We start from the raw sequence: 27807 nt of genomic DNA, 5'->3' as shown, positions 1-27807 counted from the left end.
AAAATCTTCTGCAGCCTTTTTATAGAAAATGGTCATTTATAAGGTACTGTAACATAAACATCATCTATAAAGGAAATACTAAAAAGACAAAAAGCAAAAGATTACATTTTTTTATATTTACAAGTTTGTTAACAAATTATATTTTCTTACAATAATTGCTTTGACAGAAAATATTACACATAAACTGAACATTCAAATCTAACAAGAATAAACAATTTGAATAACTATGATGTATAAAAAATGATGAAAAAGCTACATGAGAAAAGAGAAATGAAATGAGATATAGGAGTGTTATCATCTGAAAATATGATGCTCTCAACAGATGAGATGATATCATAATCTTTTACATAACACATATTTTACCCATAAAACACTTTTAAGTTATAATCTTAGACCTCACAGTTTTTATCAAATGAAGACAAATCCACACAATAGGAAATCACATTTATGCCTTCATCAGGTGCTTTTTTAAAAGCAACTTACGGCAACTAATTTCTTCCCTGGGTATCAAATCCATGACCTCTACACTACAGAAACACATAAGGAAGATCTTTACATTTATGTAACTGAAACAAAAACAAAATCTGCATCTTTGGATTTTGGAGAATGTTCTTTACCTTATGTAGGATGATTTAATGTAGAAAAAAATTACTTTAGTTTGTTTTTTACAGAGATTCAAATATTCCATCAAATGAATTTTAGGAGAAGCATCCTATCAAAGTTAACCTATCAGACCAAAATCAATAAGAGGTTTCCCAAGCAAGAATCTTCAAGAAAAATCTGAGCTATTTCATTTTCCTCCAACAGATAAACTTTCACATATGTGATGTAAGTGCACTGTAAAAAAAGTGCTGCCTTAAAAAAAATGTGTTAAATGAACTCAGATTTACAAGTCATTTTAACTTATTACTATTTATCTTGACTTAAGAAGACATTAACTTCATTTTATAAGTTGTAGCAAATCATCTCTTGTCAAGATAAATAATAGTTAAGTTGACATGACTAAATCTGAGTTGATTCAACTAAAAAAATTAATGCAGCAAATCATTTTTTAGAGTGTGTTATTGTCTGCAGAAGGTAAAATGTGTGTATATTCATTAACAGATGCAACCGCATAAGACAACTGATTAGATTTATTGATAGCACTTTATTTTACAGTACGTGTTGTGAGGATTGGTGAGAACGAACCTAAGCGCAGACACAAATGGATAAACACTTGAGACTTTATTAAAGGGATACGTCACCGATTTAGCATTCAGCTTTGTATCTGTAGAAACCCGGCAGTATTACTGAATGACCATGTTTCCCTACATCATTTCCCCCTGAGAGGAGAGATATCTGCATTTTGGTTCTGCAAAAAAGTCCTCAGATCATGCAAAAATCATCATATTACATCATCGGAGGACTTTTTTGCAGAACCAAAATGCAGATATCTCTCCTCTCAGGGGGAAATGAGGGAGGGAAACATGGTCATTCAGTAATACTGCCGGGTTTCTACAGATACAAAGCTGAATGCTAAATCGGTGAAGTATCCCTTTAACAAAACAGAAAAACAAAATCCCACGATGGGGCAAAACCCAACATCAAACTGAATAGCAAAACATTGACAGGACTAGACTATAATATATTAAACCAGACAATAAACTGGACTAGACTAACACTAGAACAAAGAACTTGACTTAACTGGATAATATATGAGAGGAACACAACAGGAACAAACAGTACGTACGTAGACAGAACAATGGGCACAATGACTTAAATAGGGAGAACTAAATGACACACACCTGAAAAGAATCACAAGTACACTCTCAGAAATAAAGGTACAAAACTGTACCTTTTCTGTCACTGGGGCTGTACCCTTTCAAAAAGTACAGCTTTGCACCTAAGGATTTCATTTTAATACCTCAGAGGTACATGCTGGGACCAAAGAGAGCGTATTAGTACCTCAAAAATACATATTAGTATCTCAAAGGTACATATTGGTACTAAATATTTACATATCTGTACCTAATGTTCCATACAATTACTTTCTTAAAGGGTGCTGCCCCACTGACAGCTACGTAGGGTACATATTTTGACTTTTCTCTAACAATGTAGGTCCTCGAGGTACGGTAATCTACCCAAAATTGTATTCTGTTTTTTATTCATGTAAAGGTACCAAACGGAAACTTAGGGTACAGCCCCAGTGACAGAAAAGGTACAGTTTTGTACCTTTATTTCTGACAGTGTAAGGGATCGGGTAAAAAGTGACGAGACCCGGGAAATGCTGGTCAGAATAAACCAATACTAAAACCACGCATCTCCCACATAAAACATGGTACCGCCAGAACCCTGTCACAAAGAATATAATTCAAGACTCTGACAGGATCCTGACACGTGTACTTACCTTGTACATGTATGGTAAATATGTTGCACTTATAGACAAATGTGTTTTACTTACATTTGAGTATCTACATGATAATTAATGATGAGTATCATTACTGTATCTACCAGTAGTACATACTTGGTCGTTATTAAGTAACTCCAGGTAAGTACTGAGTAATACCAAATACATACTTATAGTATACTGTAACTAACAAGAAACACTACTGTACTTACAAACGAACATTCAGTATAGTATTGAGTGCTTATAGGCAAGTGTGGGTTAATGAAAGGTACTTACAGTGTACATATATGATAAATAATAACAAACACTAGTGTACTTTCAAATTGTATGTACATGGTAAGTGTATAGTACATATAGGCCAGTCTACGGTAATGACCAGCACATATAGTGTATGTATAGACGGTTTCATCGGACACACGTGATACACGTCTGGATCGGAACCTTACTTCCTGTTTTGTTTTTTTAATGGTCTGACTAGATGCTAAACTGATCTTTTGAACAAATGCCTCGTTAAAAATAACAAATGTTTTGGTTTCCTAGGTAATCTATGTGTTGTTGTTTTTTGCTTGTTATATAAACAAACTACGTTTAAAGAACTTTGTTGTTATTTATTCTTAGCGGAGTTTACCGGAAGTTACGTGCGGACCGCAACAGCCGCTTGTTTATGTTGTTACTGCTGAAACCGTCTATACTGTAACTAACGAGAAACACTACTGTACTTACAAATTGTATATACTGTAAATGATAAGTGTGTAATACCAACAGGCCAGTATAAGTTATAATGAAAGGCATATATAGTGAAGACAACTACTGGGTACATTCAATAGTATGTCCATAGTAACTGTGGACTGTAAAATAAAATGTTGCTTTTTTCACAGTTATTACATAGGACCTACCATCTAAGATGTAGCATAGCATGCATTTGCCACTGTGAGTTATATTAACTAGTAAGATTATAAAATAAGATGCATTTTGTGTTTAAGGGTACAATACAGGACAAAGATACTCACTAATGTTTGTTATTAGTTATCATATACGTACACTATAAGTACCTGTCATTAACTTACACTGGCCTGTATGTACTAAACCCTTACCATGCACATACGATTTGTAAGTACAGTAGTGTTTGCTATCAGTAATCATATATGTACACTATGAGTACCTGTCATTAACACACACTTGCCTGTACTAAGTACTAAATACTTATATTGTACATTCATTTGTGAGTACAGTAGTGTTTCTGTTAGTTACAGTATATCTACACTATAAGTATGTATCTGGTATTACCCAGTACTTACCTGGACTTACATAATAACTACCAAGTATGTACCACTGGTAAGTACAGTAATGATACCAATTAATTAGTATGTAGATACTCATTTGTCTGTAAGAACAACATATTTACCATATATCTACAAGGTAAGTACATCTTAGCTTTTCATTGTAATAACACCTCCTATTTCAATCTGAAACCAATTTTCCTCCCAGACACAGTTTGGTGTTTGGAATGTGCTACTTTCATGGAGATGGTTGACCAGTCTTTCACTGCTCTTGGGATTAACAGGAATTCTTCCTGACTTGTGTTGAAGCAAAACAGTCATGATACTGGCCTTGGTTACTACTACACAACATAATAACAGCTAGCTGGACACTGAGTTGGTGTGTGTTTCATGGTCTGAATTGAAGATGCAGATTCGCTTTCCCTTACAACTTGTGAGATCAGTGTGACCCTGACAAAGACACTTTACTCCATTATTCTTGCCTTTAAAGTCACGGCACATATAATACAAACTAATGGATTGCGTGAGGGGCAACATCAATCACAGCGTAGCCTGGGAAAATATCAGACTTCATAAATCGACAAGGTTGTGTCCTGACTTTAGACCTACTAGTTTGGTGGACAGAACATAGAAATGGTCTAGATGTGAAAATATGGCATTATTTTAGATTTACAGGCTGTATTGTAAACTAATAAATGCAATTTGATTCTTTCAGTTAGTAAAGCCAACATGACTTCCGGTGATACAAAAGTGTACATCACCGCACAGTTCTTCAATTAATGAATGACCAGCCTAACTAACCGAACCACAACAAATCCCTTTAAATTTATTTGAATAATATAAAATGATCATAAAACTATATGTGTGTTTTATTTTCAGTAAGCCGATCCTTTTCTCACAGTTACACCAGAATGCTGGAGGCAAGTTAGTTTTTGTATAAGGAAGGGAATATTACTCTTTCCATTATACCAATCCTGCATTCTTGAAACCTAATGACTTAAGCCAACTATCCTATATCATTTCCCATTCAAAAATAAGCTAAAACGCTAGTATGCACAGCAGTAAAATGTATAATATTTTTTTTCAAACACTGAATTAGTCAAACATAATGCTAATTATATTAGAGAGAAATTAGTTTAACAAGTTTGTGGTTCAAAAAAGCCTTCAGGTCCCCAACAGACCCCTTAACCCCCAACACACACACCCAAAGAGCTATGATGTCTTCAGCCCAGAGGCATCCACCTGTCCTCATTTCAGATGCACTGATTGGCTCTCACACATCAGGTATACTTGCATCAGTGCATCAAGGATTCAGATTCCACTCTGTATTGGCGAGTGCATGTACATCTGATGCACATCCAAGTAACCATGCATATTTCGGGAAAATTGTGGTTCTTTCTAGCACTGGTTTCACTGACACAGGTATTTATTTATTCATCTGTTAAAACAAAATGATTTGTTAAAAGATTGAATTTCTTATGCTTCAAGTCATATCTCTTATTTGTTTTAAGGTAAATGAAGCTAATGGAGGTAAGTGTTTATTTTTTAAGTATTTTGTGTAAAGTAGAATAAGAAGTTAATATGGTAATATTATTTATTTCACATTTTTGACCTTACTCAGTCAATATTAAACACATCAAAGTTATATTTTCATAGTTTATCAAAAAAAAAAAAAAAGAATTTAGCTGAGTTCTCACAGAATGGGTCTCTAACAAAATGAAAATTTATGTCCATCAGACTGTCTGATCACATCGATTACATCACCGGCCGCGTCCTCTCTTCTGGTGAAATGGAACAGTTTTCCAGGAGCAACAAGTTATTTACTGGACGCCAGGGTTGTGAATTCAACCAGCATTGCACCAGTATTGGTTCAGCTCTCTTCATCCAACACTGAGAAAGTGGTGCAAGGCTTGAGGCCAGGACAAAATTATCAAGTGACTTTAAAAGTTTACCAGTTTTATTATGTGATCTGTATCAATTCACAGATAGGACAAACCGGTAAGTTAAACACACAAGTCACCTGTCTGTTGCATGTTGTAAATATCATTACTTTTATTTATGTTTGATTCTTCAATTGAGGGCAAGTGAGGGACACTTTAAGTTAACTGGCACTGTCGAGACACCAGAATTTTTTATGTAAATTAAAAATATCACAACAAACTATACATTGTTGAAAAGATCTTAGAATGTAGTTTTCATATTTCAAATCCTTTAAGCAGTTATAATGCAGTGCCTGTAATTTATTTATTTGTGACAAAAGTGTGCAGCAAATTAACCAGCACAAACCTCTTTTTTTGGCTAATTTTATGTATAAAATAATTATATTGCATTATTTGTATTTATTACAATACATTTAAACTGCTATTAAAATATTCTTATTTAATATTTTCACCTCCCGACACAAACTTTAAAGTGTCTTCTTTAAAACAAGACCCAAATGGGGCTTCTAGACAAAATCCCAGAGTTATATTAATTTGAAGGGTTACATCACCTTTCCACCCCCACTCAAAAACGGCTGTGCCAGGTAAAGGGTTAAATCTTAATGTAACGTACAATGTTTCGAGGCAGTTTCCCAGACAGGGTTTTTGAGACAAAACAATGGCACTGATATATGTTAAGAAATGTCATTGCAATATGTTTATAAAGTTAGGCAGCTCAAACATGCACTTTAGTCTAGGACTAGGATAAACCCTGTCTGGGAACCACCCCTGAATGTTTCAACACCACATAACAAAGTCTGAATTTTTGGAAAATATTAAGGAAGTGATAATTAATCTTTTGTTAAAAACAACATTTGTTTTAAATCATCCTATAGACTTCAACTAAACTTCAACTAACAACTTTATACTTAAAGGTGCAGTGTGTAATTTTTTGAAGGATCTCTTGACAGTCAGAAATGCAAAATAATATTATATAAAACTATATTATCAGTGGTGTATAAAGACCTTTGCAATGAACCGTTATAAGTTTATTACCCTAGAATGACATGTTTTTATCTACATATATCGAGGGTCCCCATTACATGGAAGTCGCCATTTTGTGCCGCCATGTTTCTACAGAAACCCTTACTGGACAAACTTTTTTTTACTAAGTTGTCTCCGATGACACGTTTGTCCGGTAGTTCTCTATGTGATTAAAAAACGAGAGGTAAGCAGTGGACTGAGCCATTGGTTGCAATTCACCAGCGCCTCACCACTAGATGCCGCTAAAATTTACACACTGCACCTTTAAACTAAAATGAAAAATCGCTATTAAATGATTTATTTTTAATGCTTGCTTTTCTATTTAATATTTCACAGTTCCTTCCACCTCACAAATAACATTTTCCAAAGCGATATCGAGCTCCTCAATTCGCTTTGAATGGTCGAATGCAACCGGAGCAGATAAATACATACTGGGAATAGACAAAACATTTCCTCCATTTGATCATTTGGAATACCAGTTCCTCACAACAAGCGGACAAATAAACAACCTCCAACAATCCACAGCATACAACTGCTACGTTTATTCATCTAATGCTGCAGGTCTTGGTGCCAAGAGTCTGGTAAAAACCATTCGAACCTGTAAGTCCATTTGTTTTTCTTCTTTATCTTCCCGATTGCTTTAGAGTAAATAAGAGTTTATCAGGATAACATCTAACTTTTTTAATCTACAGTGGTGCAGCCACCAGATGGAGTGAACGTGGTAAAATTAACTGACAGTACTGCTCGTGTCTCGTGGCTAAGCGTTTCTAGTGTACTGCTCTACCAGGTGACGGTCTCAGCCAATAACAAACCAGGGATCGCACCTGTTAGTTGGAATTCAACTACTCTTACTTTTGACATCCCAAATCTTGTTCCATGTACAACATACACAGTAGGGGTGTCGTCCATTAGCATGTTCCTGGAACCGGGAGAGGCATCGAACGTCACCTACACAACTCCTAGTAAGTCAAAAACACATCAAGCTGATGTCTTTATAAATACACTCATTTCAAACTAGTTAGGCTTATCAATTATGATGGTTTTGCAGGAGATTTTATAACTTATTCGCTGTTTGTGCTAAATCCCCAGCAAGTAATTTTGCATCTAAATGACATCTAATAGCCGTCTAAACACATCCCAGATGTCTAGGCCTAAACAAGGCAAAATTTGGTCTGTTACCCATAGAAGTGGGTTACTATATCTGGTCTAGTTAACCTTGACAGTGACATTATGGCTATTGCTTGCTGGGTCCTTGATCAGCCAAGTTCACAAAAAAGTACTTTTCACAAAAAAGGTGAAGAAGGTCTGCCAGTTGCAGTACCAGCAGGTTTACTTCACTGATCTGGAGTTTAATATGTTGTTTTATCCTTTCAGGCATTTTACCGGTTACCGTAGTCTCAGCGGACTACAACTGCGTTACCTCTACGGCATCTGTTAGCTGGGGGGCTGTATTTGGTGCAACGTCGTACCGAGCAGTAGCTACGGATGATAATGGCATGACTCGTAACTGCACAACCATGACCACCTCCTGCCAGATCTCTATGCTGTCCTGTGGAAGACCATACACTGTGCGGATCGTAGCCATTGCTGACTGTGAAAGCACCTCAGGAGAAAGCTACACCTTTGAGACAGGTAAAGTTGCCTTCCACTAAACCAGGACAATCCTCATGGTGTGGGCTGACCAGGTCTGTGGGAAAACACACCTCATGAAAACACTAACACATAAGTGAAGTGAGCTCTATACTGAAGGTCATGTGGTATCAGGTGGCAGAATTGTTTCAGTTCCTGACGGCTCCGTTTTAGCCCTTAAGTCAGTAAATCTACCTGTCTTTATACTCTGGTCATGTATGTTTCTCATCACAGCTTTCTTTAAAAAAAAAGATTGTTTACCAAAAAGATGTTTATTTTGTCATGGAGCATTTTACAAAGTTAAGAGTTACTTACCAGGTCCAAAAAAGCACAATAAAGTAATCCACACAACTTGTGCGCATTTAAAGTTGTGAGAAACACACCAAAAGTTAAGCCAATGTATGTTCACTGAATATCTCTCAACATCTAAGCCAGCATTCAAATCAATGTCCCTTTAGGGAAGTCGTACCACTAGGCAGCCATGTTTGCCACGCCTCCATGCACTTATTTCAAGTCCTAAAGACTAAAATCTCTAAAATCACATGCTAAAATTATAATTGCTAGAATTTTTGTTATTTAAGCTTAAATAGCACTAAACAAATTTTTTCAGTGTCATTTCAGCCAGTCCGCATGTGCAGATGTTGTTCTTTTAAATGGAAGGGGAAACTTCGGTTACCAGAGGGGCCATAATGGAGCATTGATTGTATTGTTCCATAGTCCTGCCCTGCGTTCCAGTTAGTTTTTATGATCTTCCCTCGCTAACTTCCCTCACTCTCGTTCACTCAAATGTACATCCTTGCTTATGTTGTACGAGTGCCCACTACTGCTGGAAAACTTGAAGTAGTTTTTAAATGGATCGCCCTAAGCCCTTGATCACATGCAAAGTGGAGACCGTATATGGAGCTGTCTGAAGTGTACATATAGTAGACTCACAACCTCTGTCAAAATCAAGGGAGCGAGGGTCTGTCCATATAAACTTTCCTCGTCCACTTGACGAAGTGGAACGCACTTCAAAATGGCGTCAGGGATTCCCCCGAGTGTTCTAAAACTGGAGTGGAACGCAGCCATAGTATACGTCTTTTTCAGCCTGCCGCCATGTTCATTCCAAACCGAGGCTGTGAGGGATGGACGTCCCTCGTGCAATTTAAACCTTTTGTTTTGTACCAGGATGCTGGTCATTCAACCATCAAACCACAGAAAAAACATAAAAACCACATAAATTATGGACTGTTAAAATGAGAAGGGACATATGACCTAATTTTGAGATAAAAGCAGTGCAATATGTACATAAAATCTGTTTTGTTATTAGCCTGTTGGCTAATCACTAATTTCTAACATTGTAAGCATGCTTACTTTTAATTAAAACACTAATATAGTCCTATCACTAAGTAAATATCGTACAGATTGCAAAAATATATGTACACAATGCACTATTCTCATCTCAGCTAGGTCATACAGTATGTCCCTTCTCATTTTAACAATCCCCATTTCCTGAGGTTCTTTGTCCTGTATTTTCTTTGTTTTGATGGTTGAATGACCAGCATCCTGATACAAAACAATAGGTTTAAAGCACACGCTCTGGACATCTATCCGCTTCCGTTTGGAATAAACATGGCAGCGGACTGAATAAGCTGTACTGTATAGGAGTGCTGAATCTTATCAAATCTAATATCTTTACTCAAATATGCCGTCCAAAGGCATGCTGTGGCAGTATGATATCTGCAGTATTTAATTGTAGTATATCCAATCACAATACAGCAGTTTGATTCGAGGGAGCTATGGGGTAGATTTGACCAAAATTTCGTATAATACAACACATAATATGTCTGTGATGTAATTTCCCTACTCCTAGTGGAATTGTCATGTAATCCAAACAACCAGTATATAAAATTCTGAGAAAGCTAAAACAGCATATGAGACAAAGATGACATACTGTACAGTATCGGTCAAAAGTTTGGAAACACTGATTCTTTAAATTTTTTTCCACATGATAGAATAACAGTAAATTCATCTAAACTACAAAATAACACAAATGTAGCTACAGAAATTATGTTGTAACTACAAACATACACAAGTAAAAGAGTAAGAGTAAAAACTGTTATGGGCCCTATTTTAACGATCTAAGCGCATTGTCTAAAGCGCACGGTTCACGTCTAAATGGGCTTGTCCAATGCCACTTTTGCTAATTTAACGACGGGAAAAATGGTTTGTGCGCCGAGCGCACGGTCGAAAGGGGTTGTTCATATTCTCCTAAAGATTAATGGGGGTGTTTTGGGCGTAACGTGCAATCAACCAATGAGAGTCTCAGCTCTCACCCCCTTTAAAAACCAATTGCGCTGGCGCTAGGTCTAATCCCTATTTAGATGACGGACTTTGTAAACTGAAAAACTAAGCGGAGGGAGAAGACCCTTAGTTTAAGAATAAGGTTAAAAAAATGTGTTGTTTTAATTTTTATTGAAATTTTTATTTTTTGGATTAAAACCTTTTAAAGCCGTTTTCTTTCAGTCATAGAAGTAAAAATAGCAGGCTTTTAATTGCTGTAAATTGTTTGATATCCTACATAATCATTGTAATCTCATAAAATAATTAGCAAATAATTAGCAAATACAAACAAGAGATAAAGAATTTACAAACGTGCAGAGAGCTGAAGTGTTTCGGCACTAAAACAGCACCATTGGATTTTTACAAAGCATTACTTAAAATGTTTCTCATCTCACCATATCCACAGGTACAGTGTCATCATACACAATAAATCCGTAGGGTAGCATTTGAAAACATTTAAAAATGGATGCATTTGTTTAAAGCAAAGCATTCATTTACTTACCAGGCTGCAGGTGAAGCAGCTCTTTGCGCCTTCTAACGTCTCATAATTAGTCCTCATTTATGTCCAAGAGACTCAATAATAATCTTTTACATTCAATCCTTTAATCTTTCATATTTAAAAGCGTTTTTGTGCTGCTGCTGCGCATTCATGTATGTGATAAGCATACCCGCGTTGTTATCCCGTTTATAGGTGAATATTACTAATGCGCTCAATTGTGCTATTGACTTTAGACTTTAGACCAGGTTTTTGTTGGTCAATGGTGTAGTCTATTTTAGTTGCTTCAAAATAGCAACGCGCCAACAATGCGCCTGAACACACTTCGTTTTCAGACCAGAACGCCCACGGGTGCAAAATTGGGCACAAATGCATTTGCTATATTGCTATACGTGAAAATTATAATTGCGCCGGGTCGAAACTAATGCACTTCATTGTGCTGGGTGTATGATAGAGCCCAATATATTTTATATAATTTATATATTTTATATTTTATAAAGTTTTATATTTTAAACTTTTGGCAGATTTAAAATATATCTTTCTTTCTGTATGGTCTAATCCACTCCTCCTTCTCTCAAACAAATACACAGCACCCTGCCCACCTCATGGTGCCAGTGTATACCGTGAGTGCTCCAGTAATGTCGTCATATACTCCTGGAATGCCACCGACAACACAGCTTACTACATCGCCATGGCTCAGGGCTCGGACGGAGAGATCCGAGAATGCCTCACTGAGGGCACCAGCTGTTACTTCACCAACATGAACTGTGGGAAAAACTACACCTTTACTGTAAGCTCCACCTTCTCCGGAGGCCTGAACTGCAACAGCGGGAACACAGAGCCTGTGGCCGTCACCACAGGTGAGCTTGAAATCTGCATTTATATCAGCACACATATGAACCGATAAAGGAAGATTACTGTACACCACACATGTAATCTAAATATTATTTACAATCTCGTTTAACTGTGTTCCCCATAGCCCCATGTTTGCCGCAAAATGTCCGGACCACTGCGGACTGTAGCTTTGGTACTGCTATTGCTACTTGGGATTTGGTTGAAGGAGCCAAGAGCTACGTTGTGGAGGCTCGCGGTAACCGCCGGGATTTCTACAACTGTTCAAGTCAAGGCAACAGCTGTATGCTATCAGATCTGGACTGTGGAGAGAGTTTGAGTGTGTGGATCTTTGCCAAAAATGAATATTGTACAACTGATGCAGTACTTGGTGAAGTGGCAGATACAGGTAAGTGTGTGACAACTTTTACAACAGTATTACCGTAGTATTCATGGCCATGCTATTTTTAAACACATACCACATTAATACCATGTATCATGGTATTCTGTCACATACCTTTGAGTATCTAAATACCAGTTTTTAAGTTTAGTAATCATACTGTGTTATGATAAACATCAGCGTACCATAGTTTTACCGCAGTACTTTTTATAAGAGTTTGCTTGATGTGTCTCTCTTTGTAGTTCCTTGCCCCCCTCAGAACGTGTCCACTGCGTACACCTGTAGTTCAACCTCCGCCTCCATGACGTGGCTCACCAGCAACGGTGCCGTCTTCTACATTGCCGTGGCAACACACTCAGATGGTACAGTGCACACCTGCATTTCCATGGCAACCGAGTGTGTGTTCCAGGGCCTGAGATGCGGGGGGACCTACGATGCTTATGTCCAAGCAACAAACATGCATTGCAACAGCTCAGAGAGTGATCACATCACACTGAAGACAGGTAAAATCACATTCCTTCAGTATAAAACACAGTTTTTGACAGTGTACTTGGACTAATCTTAATTCGCTCCCCCATGCAGCCCCATGCGCTCCAGTTAATGTTGGAGTGGTCAAAGACTGTGGAGCGTCTCAGGCTATTGTGAGCTGGCAGACGTCTCAGACCGGTGGTCTGTACACAGCTGTACTTACAGATGCCCTTGGACCCTCACTTAACTGCAGCACCAGCACTAACAGCTGCACCGTCCCGAACATGCGCTGCGGGGCGATCTACAATGTCAGTGTCACGTACTATAACGGTCAATGCAACAGCCTGCCGTCCCCAGCCTATCAGATACCATCAGGTAAGTCACGTGACCTAGTGACTTTTACGCACTAGTGGCAGCTCTTTAAAACAAAATACTTTTGTCTCCCAGTTCCCTGTCAGCCTCAAAATGTCACATCCGCGCTCCAGTGTGAAAACAACACGGCTACGGTAACATGGAGAGCTAGCGCGGGAGCAGGCTGGTACACGGTGACGGCAGTCGGGCTGCAATACTCAACTTCCTGTCGTAGTAATGGAACTTCCTGTCAGCTGACCTCACTGCCGTGTGGAATGAGATTAAATGTATCTGTACAAGCTCAGGATAACACCTGCAACAGCAGCTCACCGACTAGTGCTGTTATAACAACAGGTCTACTACTCGCTTTGCCATTGTTTTGATAATATGTTAATGCAAAAGAGTCCAAATACTCCTCCTCTCGAGGCCTCTGTATATTAAAAAATTAATATAATATGGCTTCTTTACCTTTAATCCAGCTCCATGCATCCCCACTAATGTCATCGCCAGTCTAAACTGCACCAACAAAATTGCTTCCGTCACTTGGACTGGGTCGCTTGGTGCCACCGGGTACCAGGTAAAGGCAGAAAGCAGCAATGGGCACAGGACATCCTGCAATGCAACAAGCACACAGTGTGATGTTACAGACCTGAGGTGTGGACAGCAATACTCCATCACTGTCGTGGCAAAGACTATTGACTGTATGGGTCAATCTAGCCAACCCGTTCCTCTTGTCTCAGGTATCTTAACAATTTTCCTCCAATGCAATTACATAAACAACCTGATCTCACAAAGTTCTGTCGGATAGTCACAGGCATTCTTACGGATTGGTTACTCAACTGCTTTTTCCTATTTTCAAACCACTGTCGCTTAGGTTTAAGGTTAGATTTGGTGTTTGCGTTAATATGTCACTTTAAGTATTGGTTTATACAATTTTTTCTGCTTTATTCTTTTATATTTTCTAAACTTTAAACAATTGTCATCTTGCGTTGGGGTTAGAGTTGGGTTTGGGTAAGGATTTCATTTAATGTAAATCTAACCCTAAACCGAACCGACAATGGTAAGAAAATAGGACAAAACAGTTGAGTAACCAATTTATGAGAATGCCACGAAAAAAAACAGTCCATGGCAGGGCCACGGAAAAATGCAGAGATCCGTGACAATGCCACGGAAAAATTAGCAAAAAATTCCGTGACTATCCCACGAAGACAGTTTGCCATGAATGTAACTAGGGCTGCATGATATTAAGGGAAAATGTGATATCATTCATTTCAAAAACTATTTAAACAATTGTTGTTTTGTAACGAAAGAAATTACTTTGTGTGAATTCTTATATTTTTCTCCACATAACAAAGTTCAAACATTCAGGCCATATGCCTTCAGATCAAAAGGTTTTGAAGATCATGTAAAACATTTCAGTCAAGTGACTCCTTAACCTTTTAACTGCAGTGTAAGTACAAACATAGATATGTATAAAGGCTAGATGTCTCACCCGCACTGCTGGCCAATTGAGTGGAACGTCCGCATTTTGGCGGCCATCTTACTACAGGGCGCTCGCTCACTCGTAGCATTGAGTTTTAATGATGCAGGTACTTTTAAATGACCAAAACTTGCTTAATTTTTTACCGATTTTCAAATGGTTTGGTTTGTTATAAACGTCAAAGATGTACCTATGACACTGCGTACTTATACTAAAAATAAATAAAAAATTCATTAAACATGTTAAAGCATCCAGAATTATAGCCACGTAAATAACGTTTGTAAGATGTAAAATCTAAAAACCAAACCGTTTGAAAATCGGGAGAAAATTGAGCAAGATATGGTCATTTAAAAGTACCTGCACCATTAAACTCAATGCTAAGAGTGAGCAAGCTGTCTGAGGTAAGATGTCCGCCAGGTGATGACGTTAGAGCCTCCGCTGTAACACATCTAGCCTTTATACATATCTATGAGTACAAATATCAAAAAGGCCATTACTTTTCAAAGCAATCTGAGTCGAACTGAAGGGGGCCTTCTAGGAAGCCAGCAAGTATCCCTAACATCTTAGCAATCACGAACAAAAATGGGAAACATCTCTCATAATTTCATCAAAAAGGTGAAAATCTAGTTTGCAACTAAAGTTTGATTAACCTCACTCATATTGGTTTATATCGCAGCACCATGTCCCAACACTAATGTTCAAGCCAGGCTGGACTGCCAGACCAACGCAGCGCTCATCTCCTGGACACCAGGAAATGGGACGTTGCGTTTTAACGCAACACTGCAGTCATCCAGGGATTTCAATCAGCACAGCTGCATAACTAACAGCTCATCCTGTAACATCAGCTCACTGCAATGCGGTGAACGCTACAACATCAGCGTTACAGGATATGGTCAGACCTGCTCGTCATGCTCTACCACCTCACTCTCTCTAGATGCAGGTATAACTTTAAATCATCACACAGAAACGCTTTATGATAACAGACATTTATTGACCTTACTCGCCACTTTAGGCTCCTCAAATTGCCATTTTTTGGAGGAACCCTTTGGTGATTTATTAATAATACTTATACTACGGATCCGTTGAATGCTTGAATCTGATTGGCTGATGAACGTTCTGAGGTGTGCAATTATTTTCTGGGAAACGCACGACGACAGTAATTCCAGGCAGCTCTCTTGACCGCATTACACTTTGCGTATTAACTGTAATAACAGACTAACAAAAACAACATGACAGACGATTTTCCGAGGCAATAACAGCGCTGTTTAGAGATGCACAGAGGTAGCCTCATTCACACAATCTCTCTCTCTCTCTCTCTCTCTCTCTCTCTCTCTCTCTCTCTCTCTCTCTCTCTCTCTCTCTCTCTCTAATAACTTCATTAATAACTGCATTAGAATGCTATCACTGGCTTAAGCCTCCATTGATTTCCAGCTTTAAAATGACGTTTTGAAACAAGCAAAAGAGCCGTTGGATGAGACGCGGAAGAAATAGTCCTTGCCACAATAGCGATTAAAGTACAAAAAACGGACGAATCCCTTTAAATATATAATGTGATCGATGTCTTGAGGTGTGGTAACCGTAGTATAAGTGACATAATTGACAACGGACCGTTGAATTACTGAAAAATAATACACACCCGAGGTGTAACGGCCACGACGCGAACCACCACGGGTGTACATTATTTTGCTAATAACTCAACAGCCCGTCGTCAATTATTCCTTACTTACAAAGAACCCCTACGAGCTTTTGAGAGTTATTTAAAAAGTGTGTACTCAAGGAACTCTTCAATACATACAAATGTCAAGTTCACATAACTGTATCATGAGGTTCAATGTGGCAGTGTGTAGTGTTTTTACTTTCATGATAAAATCTTTTTTTTTAGTTTTGCCTTATCAAGTGTTGCCACATTTAACTCTTTTGTCTTCCAGCTCCATGTGTTCCCACACAGGTAAATGTGTCATTGACCTGTCAGTCTGACACAGCTTCGGTGTCCTGGACCGCCTCTGCTGGCCTCGTTTTGTATTACGTCGCAACAGCAGAAAGCGCAAACGGACAAACGCTAACATGCAACTCCAGCAGCACGTCCTGTAACATCAGCGGCCTGATGTGTGGTCGCGCGTATAACGTGTCAGTCACTGCCGTAAGCGCAAACTGTACCGGGCAGCGTAGCGGAGTGTATCTTCTTAATACTGGTTAGTATTCAAGCAAGTGTATAATCTCTTAACTAGCAGTATTTTTTTATATTACAAAATACACAATTTTGTCTAACTACATTTTGCACTATACTACACAATAATTAAAGGCACAATATATGTTATTTTCACCGCTAGAGGTTGCTAAACAACAACAACATCATAGCTTGATGATGCTATTAAAAAGCATGAAAAATAAGAGTTGTAGTCTTTACCTTAAATTTTTACAATAAAATCGATCTGACAGGACTCACAAATATTATAATAAGCTCACAGTGGCTATGTTTACATGCACAAAATTGTGTCAATCCGACTGAATTTAATCTGTTTACAGGTTACGACAATACAGTTTACATGTACTCTACATGTACATTCTATATAATCCCAACCAAACGTCTGTGGAAAAACACAGCCATGGTTACCAGATTCACCAGCCCAATGGACATTCAAAACTAGCTCAAAAGCATCCCAGAGACTATTCACAGCCCAAATACCAATAAATAGTATACAAAATCATTTCATCTTTAACCCGCAGGAAAAAAATCTAATCGCTTAAACAGTTGCCCAATCTGAACTCTGCCAAAAGTAGAGGATCTCTCATTGAGTTCATTATCTCTGGATAAATGTACAAAGTCAAAGTTGAGTTGGAGAAAGTTGTTCTTAAGAAGTTTTCAGTATATTCAAAGAAAACACTTTTCGAAAGGCATGCATGACACTATATGACAATAATGCGTGATGCCATTACTTTGCTCTTGCATAATTGATAGAAGCCACAACAAAGAAACAAGCCTGAAATGACTACTTCCACATTTACTACTTTTGTATGCGGCACTGCGCAGATTGATGGTCGTATGACATTAAACTATCGTGAGAGTACTGCTTTTGAATCGCTCTTGTGATACTTTCGTGTCACATGCTAATCGGTATGCGCAGTACCACATCAGGTAAAATACACCGACGGTTATGGCAGCAAAAGCAGAAACCGTGGATAACCCATTGACAAGCGACCCTATGAACAGGGCCAAAGCATTCATTAAAATTGTGAATTCTCTAAATTCAAACATTGATGAAATCATTTGAGATAATCTGTGCTAGTAGTTTTGGGATATTTTAATACAAGAATCTTAAATATTGTGCCTTTGACTGCTTTACTGGTTGTATGAATGCTGTTAATGAAGCTTTTGCAAAAAACTATCACATCCAAGTAGTAACCTTACACTGGATACGACTGTATGGGATATGCAACTAAATATGTATGTATTACAGTGTTATTATATCAATTATAACTATAACACTTAAAAGTATTTGTTTGGTCTCTCGACATAACTTTCTGTAAGCATTGTTTACACTGAGCACCCACACCCACAAATGATGTCTTTAATACATAGCCAGGTGCAAAGTGGTCGCACCTTATAACTTTACACCATTTACGTTTATCTATTGTAATTTTATTGCTTTTAGTTGCGTGGTAAGGGATAAATCAATTTATGTTGGTAACTCCATGATCAACACTGACACCTTAGATGTTGTATTTAATCTGAAAGAGCTCTTATAATATACTAAATGAACATTATGTTTTTTTCTGTCAGCACCCTGCGCTCCTGAGTCTGTGGTCAGTCAGCTGTTAGACTGTCAAACAGGTGCTGTTCGCATCAGCTGGCAGTCAAGTAACGGGTCACTGAGTTACTGTGCTAAAGCTGTATCCACGGCTGGTAATCTGACGTGTAACTCCACATCCACATCCTGCGTTATTCCTGCCATCAGCTGTGGACAAACCTATAACATCACTGTGGCCGCTCAGGGCAACAGCTGTACCACCAAGAGTGTGACCAGTCAGATAACAGCAGGTACAGTATCATTTAGACAAAGATATGCCCACTGTGACTAACATTTGAAATAAAAAATCCTTTAGAATAAATATTAACATTTTAAGTCAGCATGAAACCAAAATTTACCCCAATATATTACCCCAGGATATTATTTAATATAATTAATGTAAATGTATTCGGCTAAAAACTAAGTCATATACGCCTGTGATGGCATTGAGGTGAGTAAATTATGGGCTGATTAAATTTTTTTGGTGAACAATTTCTTTTAATAGTCTTTGTGTTATCCTCCTCTATAGGGCCCTGTCCACCCAGTTCAGTCTCTGCTGTGTTGTTGGACTGCTCTTCTAACACCGCCTTAGTGTCCTGGACCTCTATACCTGGAGTTCAATACACGGCGAGAGCCAATGGCACCACGGTGTCCTCTGCTGGTGTGGAGTGTAATACAACAAACTCAAACTGCACTCTTACCAATCTACAGTGTGGCAGTCAATACAACATCAGCGTCACTGCTACCAGAAACAACTGTAGTAGTACAGCCAACATGATGTCCAACTTTACCACAGGTTAGGGTGACTTAGACATTTTAAAATTATACTAAACCAAAATTTTGTCTACAGTTCAGAGTCAGGCTACCTCTTAAAAAATGCACTGTGGTGGCCACGTTATTGTGATGTTACAGATGCTAATACCATAGTATTTGGACACTTTAAGAGGCATGTTAATGCAGTTAGCAAATTTTGAATAACTTAAATTATTTTAAATTTTATTCTGGAAAAGGGTGCCTGTGCCATCAAACTTTATATCCTTAAAAAGTTTTACAAATATTTATTTAATATAGGTGAAAGCGGGGCACAATCTAACACTTTTTGGTTTTGGCTCAATCGTTAAAAATATATTTATGTTTGATTAATTATATTTTTACACAAGCAACACACACATCTCTGCTACAAATGACAATTTGAAGTTTGTTTCTATTACTTACCATTCTTGGACAATTACACCAAATGTGACAGAAGTGCAAACGTTACAACCCATAGGTGGGGTTAATTGTAACAGACAGGGAGGTAGTTGTAAAACTTGCTAAAATTAAGTTTGCAGGCAAATATTTCAATACTTATTTGTCTATATACTTGATGTAGATATTTTTTATATTTCTGCCTATAATAGACAGGTATCTACACTATTCATGCCTCATCTAACCACAGTTCAATTACATATGGATACAAATGTCTAAATATGTGACAAATATGACATAAAAAAAACATTTATATATATGACCCAGTCTGTAAAAACCATACTAAAGTCTTAAAATCTAATTTTAAGATGATGAAAATATTCTTTCGATTTTAGCCATTCATTTCATTATGATTTTAGGCAATGTCCACATGAAGCCGGTGCATTCCCTATCCGATAATTTTTTTTCCTTGCTCTAAAAAAATAATCCATAAACACGAAACCACTGAAACCGACTGAAAGCGGTGTAGTATATATGCCAGACCAGTATGGGGCGCTGTAATTCTGCCACAGATATACACTATACACGGAGAAGAAGACTTTGAGCATGCGCATAACCAACGTATGGTGTTGTCCATTATCGCTTGTTGGTCACCACAATTGCATAGAAGCAATAGATTTTGCTGAAATAAAGCTAGTAGGCTTTAGTAGCTTCTATAGCACGAACACAATTACGTAGTCCGCCGTTATTGTTGTTGCTGTTACTTGTGACGCTTCCGACACGTGATGTGATGACGTTTTCGCTTCACAAAATATACGGATTGGCTGTACAGACGAAACCGCAAGGGTGTCGGTTTCAGATTTATCCACTTTAGGACCCGGTTTCAAAAAATAGCGGATTCAGTCTCCCAAAAGCCAGATCCGTGTGGATGAAACGGCAATACGATAACAAATTTATACGTATACAGTGATACGCGTCTCCGTGTGGACAGCCCGTTAATCTTTGACATGACCTATTCAATCAATATTAAAGATATGAACAAAAATAAATTTTGTTCACACAAATTTTTATTAAGACACATTTATTTTATTGGCAACCAGCAATCATTAGTGTGTAGCCTATTTAAAACAACGACAAGAATTACACTAACATTAGCTGTTTTCATATTGTTAGTGCTGAGGGGTAAGTTGTAACAAAGCGATTTTATTTTTTGTGGGAGACGTGTTTTGGCAGCGTGAAAACAATACGGAAAAACAAATCACTCAACCCTGTGCAACAATATAAATGGTCCATGTTACCACTAACCCCGGGTTTTTGCCCCGCGCACCACTTCTACAGACATCTTCATTTGTTTTCATTTTTAAGTTTAACAGAAGTGTCCAAATATTTTTGCCACTGTTATGTACCATGCTACTGTAAGATTACCATATACATTTACTATGTATTTTATAATACACATTATTCAAATGTACTATACGTAGTATTACCATAATCATAGTGTAACTATGTTCAGAAAAGATGGTATTATTTTAACTTCTGTCATGCACAACAGACTATTTGAAAATCATCTCTCATCTCCTTATCTCTCTTAGCACCGTGTGCACCGGTTCTGTCTGATGCTGTTCTGAACTGTAGTTCTCGGTCCGCTTTGGTGACGTGGTCCGGCTCAGCGTTAAGTGGAGTTGTGGTCTCTGTAAGCGCAGTGAACACACAGGGTGTCCGGCTAGGCTGCGGACCTTTAAACGGTCAATCTTGTGTAGTGGACGGACTGCAGTGTGGTCAGACGTACACGTTTGGAATGAACGCAACACAAGGCCAGTGCACCAGTGCAAGCAACACACTGCAGAGACAGACAGGTAACAAGAGCAATCCGTCTCACAAACACTCCTTTCATTCTGCTGTACGATCTACAATGTAATAAAACCTTATGTTAAAGTTCCTCATGTCAAGAAGAGATGCGCTATAACATTTCTAAACAATCAAACAATGTTATCTGGTGAATACATTTAATTCAATAACTTGAAGGTGGGACCAGAATCATATCTAAGGACTAGAGTAATATCTGGCAAATAACGTATTCAAATGAATACATTTTAATAGAGGGACTAAGGATTAGGGTAATGTACTTGGAAGTTGATTGTGACTTAAGCCAGGCTCACACTACAGGTGTCACGCTTTACCTCTACACACAGCTGTGCCACAGGACACAGGATACAAGTAAACACTAAACTTTACTGACGATGAAGGGTACACAGCAAACACAAGGTAACATTAACGAGAACTGACAAAGACTGAACTAAATCAGGGGTTTAAATACACAGGAGAACGTCTCGGTTACGGATGTAACCCTCGTTCCCTGAAGGAGGGAACGGAGACGTCACGTCGTGACCGACGAATTGGGAACTCGCTTAGAGAGACCAATCTGCTTCGAATACTACTAAAACGCCAATGAACTTGGCATTGAGATATTTGCATAATGCTGGCGCCGCCCCGCCAGGTGCGTATATAAGCAGCAGGTGCAAATAAGGAAATTAGCTTCTTTTTCGCTGAGAAAGCCGAAAAGCGTGACCGGCCGTAACAGCAGGTGGCAGCACCTGTGGCGACGGGACGTGACGTCTCCGTTCCCTCCTTCAGGGAACGAGGGTTACATCCGTAACCGAGACGTTCCCTTTCAGTCGGTCACTACGACGTCACGTCGTGACCGACGAATTGGGAATCCCTATCAAAACGCCACTAGGGGCTGACCTCTTCCAGTGACTGCGTAAAAGCCCTCCGGTTCCACTTAAGGAGGAGGAGGTAGGTTTTAAGGCAGAAGGCCGGGCACTAGATGTTCCTTTAACCCCACAGAAGTGCCAGCGACTGGGAAGCGCCCTACCTGAGCGGGATAGGAACGCTGCGGAAGCCACCACCCGTCTTAAGGGCTAATGGTGGGCGAAAGTCAACCGTAGTTGAGAATAAAGACAGCCGTGGCTGTGTAAGCAAAGCAGTGCTCTGCTAAGGGAAACGTGGGCTGGTAGGATTAACCCCACGGAAAAATACTCACAAAGGAACCCGGTGGGACACAATGTGGAGCCCGAGCCAGACACGTAGGTTCGCGAGGATACAGCTAGTGAAAGGCTGACAGCCAATGCTCCGCAACAAAGGCTGCCAAGGCAGCGGAGGAAGAGCAATTCAAACCATTACGCATTTTTGCTCTGAAGGCCTTCCATACTGACACAGTTATGAAGCATCAGTTGGAGGCTGCAAGCCGACATGCGAGTCTGCTCTCCGTGCCCTCCCTGGTGAGGAAAGAACACGAGAGGATACAGACTCGATACGAACACTGTAAAATCTAATGAACGTATTAGGTGTCGCCCAACCAGCAGCTCTACAGATGTCTGTTAGCGAGGAACCACGAGCTAGAGCTCAAGATGAGGCAACGCTCCGTGTGGAGTGCGCTCTCAAATTAAAGGGGCAAGGAATACCCTGAAGATTATAAGCCAGGGCGATAGTATCAACTATCCAATGAGACATCCTCTGCTTAGTGACAGCTTTCCCTTTCTGCTGGCCACCATAACAAACAAAGAGCTGGTCTGAGGTCCTGAGGCTTTGCGTGCGATCCACGTAGAGTCGCAGTGCGCGTACGGGGCACAACAAAGCCATGGTTGGGTCTGCGTCCTCCGGAGGCAGCGCTTGCAAGCTCACCACCTGGTCTCTGAAAGGAGTGGTGGGAACTTTGGGCACGTAGCCTGGTCTGGGCCTCAATGTTACGCTTGAGGCAGCAGGACCAAACTGAAGGCACGAGTCGTCAACAGAGAATGCATGTAAATCCCCTACTCTCTTTACTGAGGCCAATGCTAGCAGGGTCAGAGCTTTCATTGATAAAAGCTTCAGACTCGCAGACTGCAAAGGCTCGAACGGGGGGGCCTGAAGGGCTTTCAGCACCATGGACAGGTCCCAGGGAGGAATAGAAGGAGGGCGCGAGGGGTTTAGCCTACGAGCGCCTCTTAAAAATCTAATAACCAAATCATGCTGGCCAACTGTTCTGCCGTTGATAAGTGAGTGATGAGCAGAAATAGCAGCGATATCAACTTTAATGGTGGAGGGTGACAGCCTACCGTCTAACCTATGTTGAAGATATAAAAGCACGATGTTAATAGGGCATTCTCTGGGGTCCTCGCGTTGCGAAGAGCACCAGGTGACGAAAAGGTTCCATTTAAACGCGTAAGCCCGTCTCGTAGACGGGGCTCGTGCCGCGTTGATTGTGTTAGATACCGCTTGCGGTAAATCACCTAAACCTTGCGCGCGCTCAACGACCACACATGGAGATCCCACAGGTCGGGGCGCGGGTGCCATAATGTGCCCCCTCCCTGAGAAAGAAGGTCCTTCCTCAGGGGAATCCGCCAGGGAGGGGCTGTCGCGAGGAGCATTAACTCTGGAAACCAATTCTTGCTCGTCCAATATGGGGCGATCAGTAAAAGGCTCTCCTCGTCCTGCCTGACTTTGCACAGTGTCTGCGCGATTAAGCTCACTGGGGGGAATGCGTATTTGCGCATCCCCCGAGGCCAGCTGTGTGCCAATGCGTCCACGCCGAGGCTGCCCTCGGTTAGTGAATAAAATAGGCGACAGTGGGTATCGTCCGGCGACGCAAACAGATCTATCTGCGCACGACCGAACTTCTTCCAAATTAGCTGGACCGTCTGGGGGTGGAGTCGCCATTCGCCGGGGCGCGCAGCTCGAGAAAGCGCGTCCGCTGCTGTATTGAGCGAGCCCGGAATGTGAATGGCACGAAGGGACCTCAGATGCTTCTGACTCCAAAGGAGGAGATGACGAGCGAGATGCGACAGGTGACGGGAGCGCAAACCGCCTTGACGGTTGATATACGCAACGGTCGCAGTGTTGTCGGTGCGTACTAGTACATCCTTCCCTCGCAGCTCCGTAGCGAAGCGTACAAGTCCCAGATATACTGCCCACAACTCTCGGCAATTGATATGCCAGTGCAACTGGGGTGCTGTCCACACCCCTGAAGCTGTAAGCTCGTCGTACGTGGCACCCCAGCCCGTGTCGGACGCATCTGTATGTACAACAGCATGCCGAGCGATCTGTCTCATGGACACACCGGACCTGAGAAACGCGGGGTCCGACCACGGGGGGAATGTTAGGCGACACGCAGGTGTAATGGTTACACGATGGATGCCGGCGCGCCACGCTCTCCTCGGGACTCGATCGTGAAGCCAACGCTGAAGCGGTCTCATATGGAGCAGCCCGAGCGGTGTCACGGCCGCTGCTGCTGCCATATGCCCCAGGAGCTTTTGAAATTGTTTCAGCGGGACCGCATTCTTCCCTCGGAATGAACCGAGGCAAGTCAGAATTGACTGGACGCGCTCTTCTGTCAAACGCGCCGATAAATCGATCGAGTCCAGTTCCATCCCGAGAAAAGAGATTCTCTGCGTGGGGCAGAGTTTGCTCTTTTCCCAGTTGACCCGAAGACCCAAACGGGCGAGATGCCGAAGCGTTAAATCTCTGTGTTCGCAAAGCGTCCGTCGAGAATGCGCTATTATAAACCAATCGTCGAGGTAAGCCAATATGCGAACGCCGCTCTCTCTGAGGGGTTTTAACGCCGCCTCCACTACTTTCGTGAACACACGGGGAGAGAGGGATAGCCCGAACGGTAAAACTTTGTACTGGTATGCCCGTCCCTCGAATGCAAACCGGAGAAACGGTCTGTGACGAGGGAGAATGGACACATGAAAGTACGCGTCTTTCAGGTCTATAGCCGCAAACCAATCTTGGGGGCGAATTGAATTGAATATTTGCTTCGGTGTTATCATCCTGAAAGACCTCCTCTGCAGAGATTTGTTCAGAACGCGCAAATCCAAGATCGGTCGTAACCCCCCGCCCTTTTTGGGTACTATAAAATACGGGCTGTAGAAGCCCGATCTCATCTCGGTTGGAGGGACCGGCTCGATCGCGTCCTTCGCCAGCAGGACTTCGACCTCTGCACGCAGTACATGTGCATCGGACGCTTTCACCGTGGTGAAACGAATGCCCGAGAATTTGGGTGTGTGCCGGTTGAATTGTATTTCGTAACCGAGGCGGACAGTGCGTAAAACCCAACGAGACGGGCTGGGAAGCTGAAGCCAAGCCCCCAGGGACCGTACGAGGGGAATTAACGGCACTACCGGGGAACCCGCGGGGGGGCGGCGGAGCGGGACAGGTGGTACTGCCGGTACGTCTGCTGGGACAGCATAAGTATCTACAGTATGTGTGTGTGTGACACTGACCTGAGCCCGCTGAGGGTGACGGTCGTCTGGTCTCCTCAGCGGAGAGCACAGACTCCGAAGAGGGTGCTGGTGGTCCCGTCTCCTCAGCGGAGAGCTGGAACTCCTCAGAACACCCACTGGCGATAGAGGAGAGGGAGGAAGAGCATGTGAATGCCCGCTCACATCTCTCTCGATCCTCTGAAGACCTGGAGAAGGAATAGGAATGCACTCTTTTTGTGGTTTTGTGGGTGCCGGCTGAGAAGCCGGCGGAACAGAAACAAAACGAAACCAAGGATTCTCCATCCGGCCCTCTACCGGTGGAGGGAGCGATGCCGTCACCGTCTCCCGAAGAGTGATCCCATCCAATTCCAGGTCGCCCGTCTCAGGGCCGCTTCGATTTCCGTCTACCACGGGAAGCGGGTGGGGCGGGCGGGGCGGGCTGCCGACGGCTGTTCCCCCTCCGTGGCCTGGAAGATGTTCTAGTGGGGGGGGTGGAGGCAGCCGCCGCAGGGCGCCCTCGGCGAGGAGCAGACGGGGCCGCCGGCGCTGGAGGGCGAGATGCAGGTCGCTTGCGCCGGGGCATGATCTGAGCGATCGCCTCCGTCTGCTTCTGGGCGGCGGAGAACTGCTGGGCAAAAGACTCCACCGACTCACCGAAGAGACCAGCCTGGGACACGGGAGCGTCTAAGAACTTGTTCTTCTCCGCATCCGACATATCCGCCAGACATAGCCATAAGTGGCGTTCCTGGACCACCATCGTGGACATGGCACGACCAATCGCCTGCGCTGTCACCTTCGTAGCGCGAAGAGCCAGATCAGTGGCAGCCCGGAGCTCCGAAAGGACAGGCGAGTCGTGTCCTCCCTCGTGCAGATCCCTCAAGGCCTTCGCTTGATGAACCTGCAGCAACGCCATTGCGTGCAGGGCTGAAGCCGCCTCTCCACATGCCTGGTGGGCAGCGCCCGTTAAACCGGAGGACTGTCTGCAGGCACGAGAGGGGAGGGTTGGGCGGTCCTTCCAAGAGGGAGCGTGTGCCGGACACAGCTGCATCGCGACAGCACGCTCCACGGGAGGGATCCCCGTATAACCCTTAGCGGCTCCGCTGGTGAGGGAGGTGAGGGGGGAGGGCTGAAACGGCCGTAATCTCGTGGAAAACGGCGACTTCCAGGTTCTAGTCAGCTCCTCGTGCACCTCGGGGAAGAAAGGCACCGGTGGAGAGGGTTGTGAAACCCGGGCAGCTCCAAAGAACCAATCATCCAGGCGGGACGGTTCGGGCTGAGGGGGGGGAACCCACTCTAACCCTACGGTCTCCGCCGCTCGAGCGAGCATGGCCACCATCTCTGGATCGAACTCCGGCGTCCCAACCCGACCAGAGGGAGGAAGGGCGTCGGGGTCCACGTCAGGGGGAGGAGGCCCACCCTCGGATGCTGCGGCGTCGGTGGACCCGGAGGGCGGCGCGATGGATTCTAGAGACATCGTAGAACACGACGCTGAAGTCTCCATCGGCACATCAACCGGCTGTGGATGAGGAGGCTGAGAGCCTGAGGACGAATCCCCCGCTCGGCTCAGCACAGTGATGCGCAGGTCGTCCTTAGAGAGCTTCACAGCCGCACCGTGGCGGCGTTCAGCACTCGCATGACGAGGGTTGCGTTTTTCCCGGAGGAAAGACAACCGTCTGCGCAAATCCACAAGGGACATGTTCTCGCAGTGAGAACACTTACCCCCAGCGAACGCTGCCTCTGCGTGCTCGATGCCCAAACACGAAAGACAACGCTCGTGACCGTCCTTCGGACCCATGTATTTGCCGCACCCAAGATCGCACGGACGAAAAGCCATCCTGAAAAGGACGCTGATGTCCGGATATACGAGAGAGTGGCTGCCTTTAACAAGGCACAAAGCTCTCTCGTATCACTCTTTTAGGGAAATTCACTCAGATGCTCAGTTGATGATGCGCACAGGGAAAGGCAACGCACACACTAAACTCA

At 42.0% G+C, this 27807-nt stretch overlaps 1 protein-coding gene across 1 annotated transcript in view; it reads left to right on the top strand.

Annotated features, from left to right (window-relative positions):
- Window positions 1-4883: 4883 nt before the first annotated feature.
- The window catches only part of LOC141282369 (uncharacterized), a 50439-nt gene continuing 27515 nt past the window's right edge, over window positions 4884-27807 (top strand). Inside the window, exons 1-18 of the mRNA XM_073815124.1 lie at window positions 4884-4950; window positions 5069-5088; window positions 5178-5196; window positions 5404-5664; window positions 6966-7229; window positions 7322-7591; window positions 8004-8261; window positions 11667-11936; window positions 12056-12316; window positions 12550-12810; window positions 12890-13150; window positions 13223-13480; window positions 13606-13866; window positions 15283-15546; window positions 16535-16798; window positions 18388-18645; window positions 18924-19190; window positions 21175-21438. Coding sequence (XP_073671225.1) covers window positions 4884-4950; window positions 5069-5088; window positions 5178-5196; window positions 5404-5664; window positions 6966-7229; window positions 7322-7591; window positions 8004-8261; window positions 11667-11936; window positions 12056-12316; window positions 12550-12810; window positions 12890-13150; window positions 13223-13480; window positions 13606-13866; window positions 15283-15546; window positions 16535-16798; window positions 18388-18645; window positions 18924-19190; window positions 21175-21438 — 4048 coding nt within the window. The remainder of the gene's footprint in view (window positions 4951-5068; window positions 5089-5177; window positions 5197-5403; window positions 5665-6965; window positions 7230-7321; window positions 7592-8003; window positions 8262-11666; window positions 11937-12055; window positions 12317-12549; window positions 12811-12889; window positions 13151-13222; window positions 13481-13605; window positions 13867-15282; window positions 15547-16534; window positions 16799-18387; window positions 18646-18923; window positions 19191-21174; window positions 21439-27807) is intronic.

This window comes from Paramisgurnus dabryanus, chromosome 6 (assembly GCF_030506205.2).
Source record: "Paramisgurnus dabryanus chromosome 6, PD_genome_1.1, whole genome shotgun sequence".
In the NCBI taxonomy this organism is placed as follows: domain Eukaryota; kingdom Metazoa; phylum Chordata; class Actinopteri; order Cypriniformes; family Cobitidae; genus Paramisgurnus; species Paramisgurnus dabryanus.
This window is presented reverse-complemented; position numbering and strand designations above follow the sequence as displayed.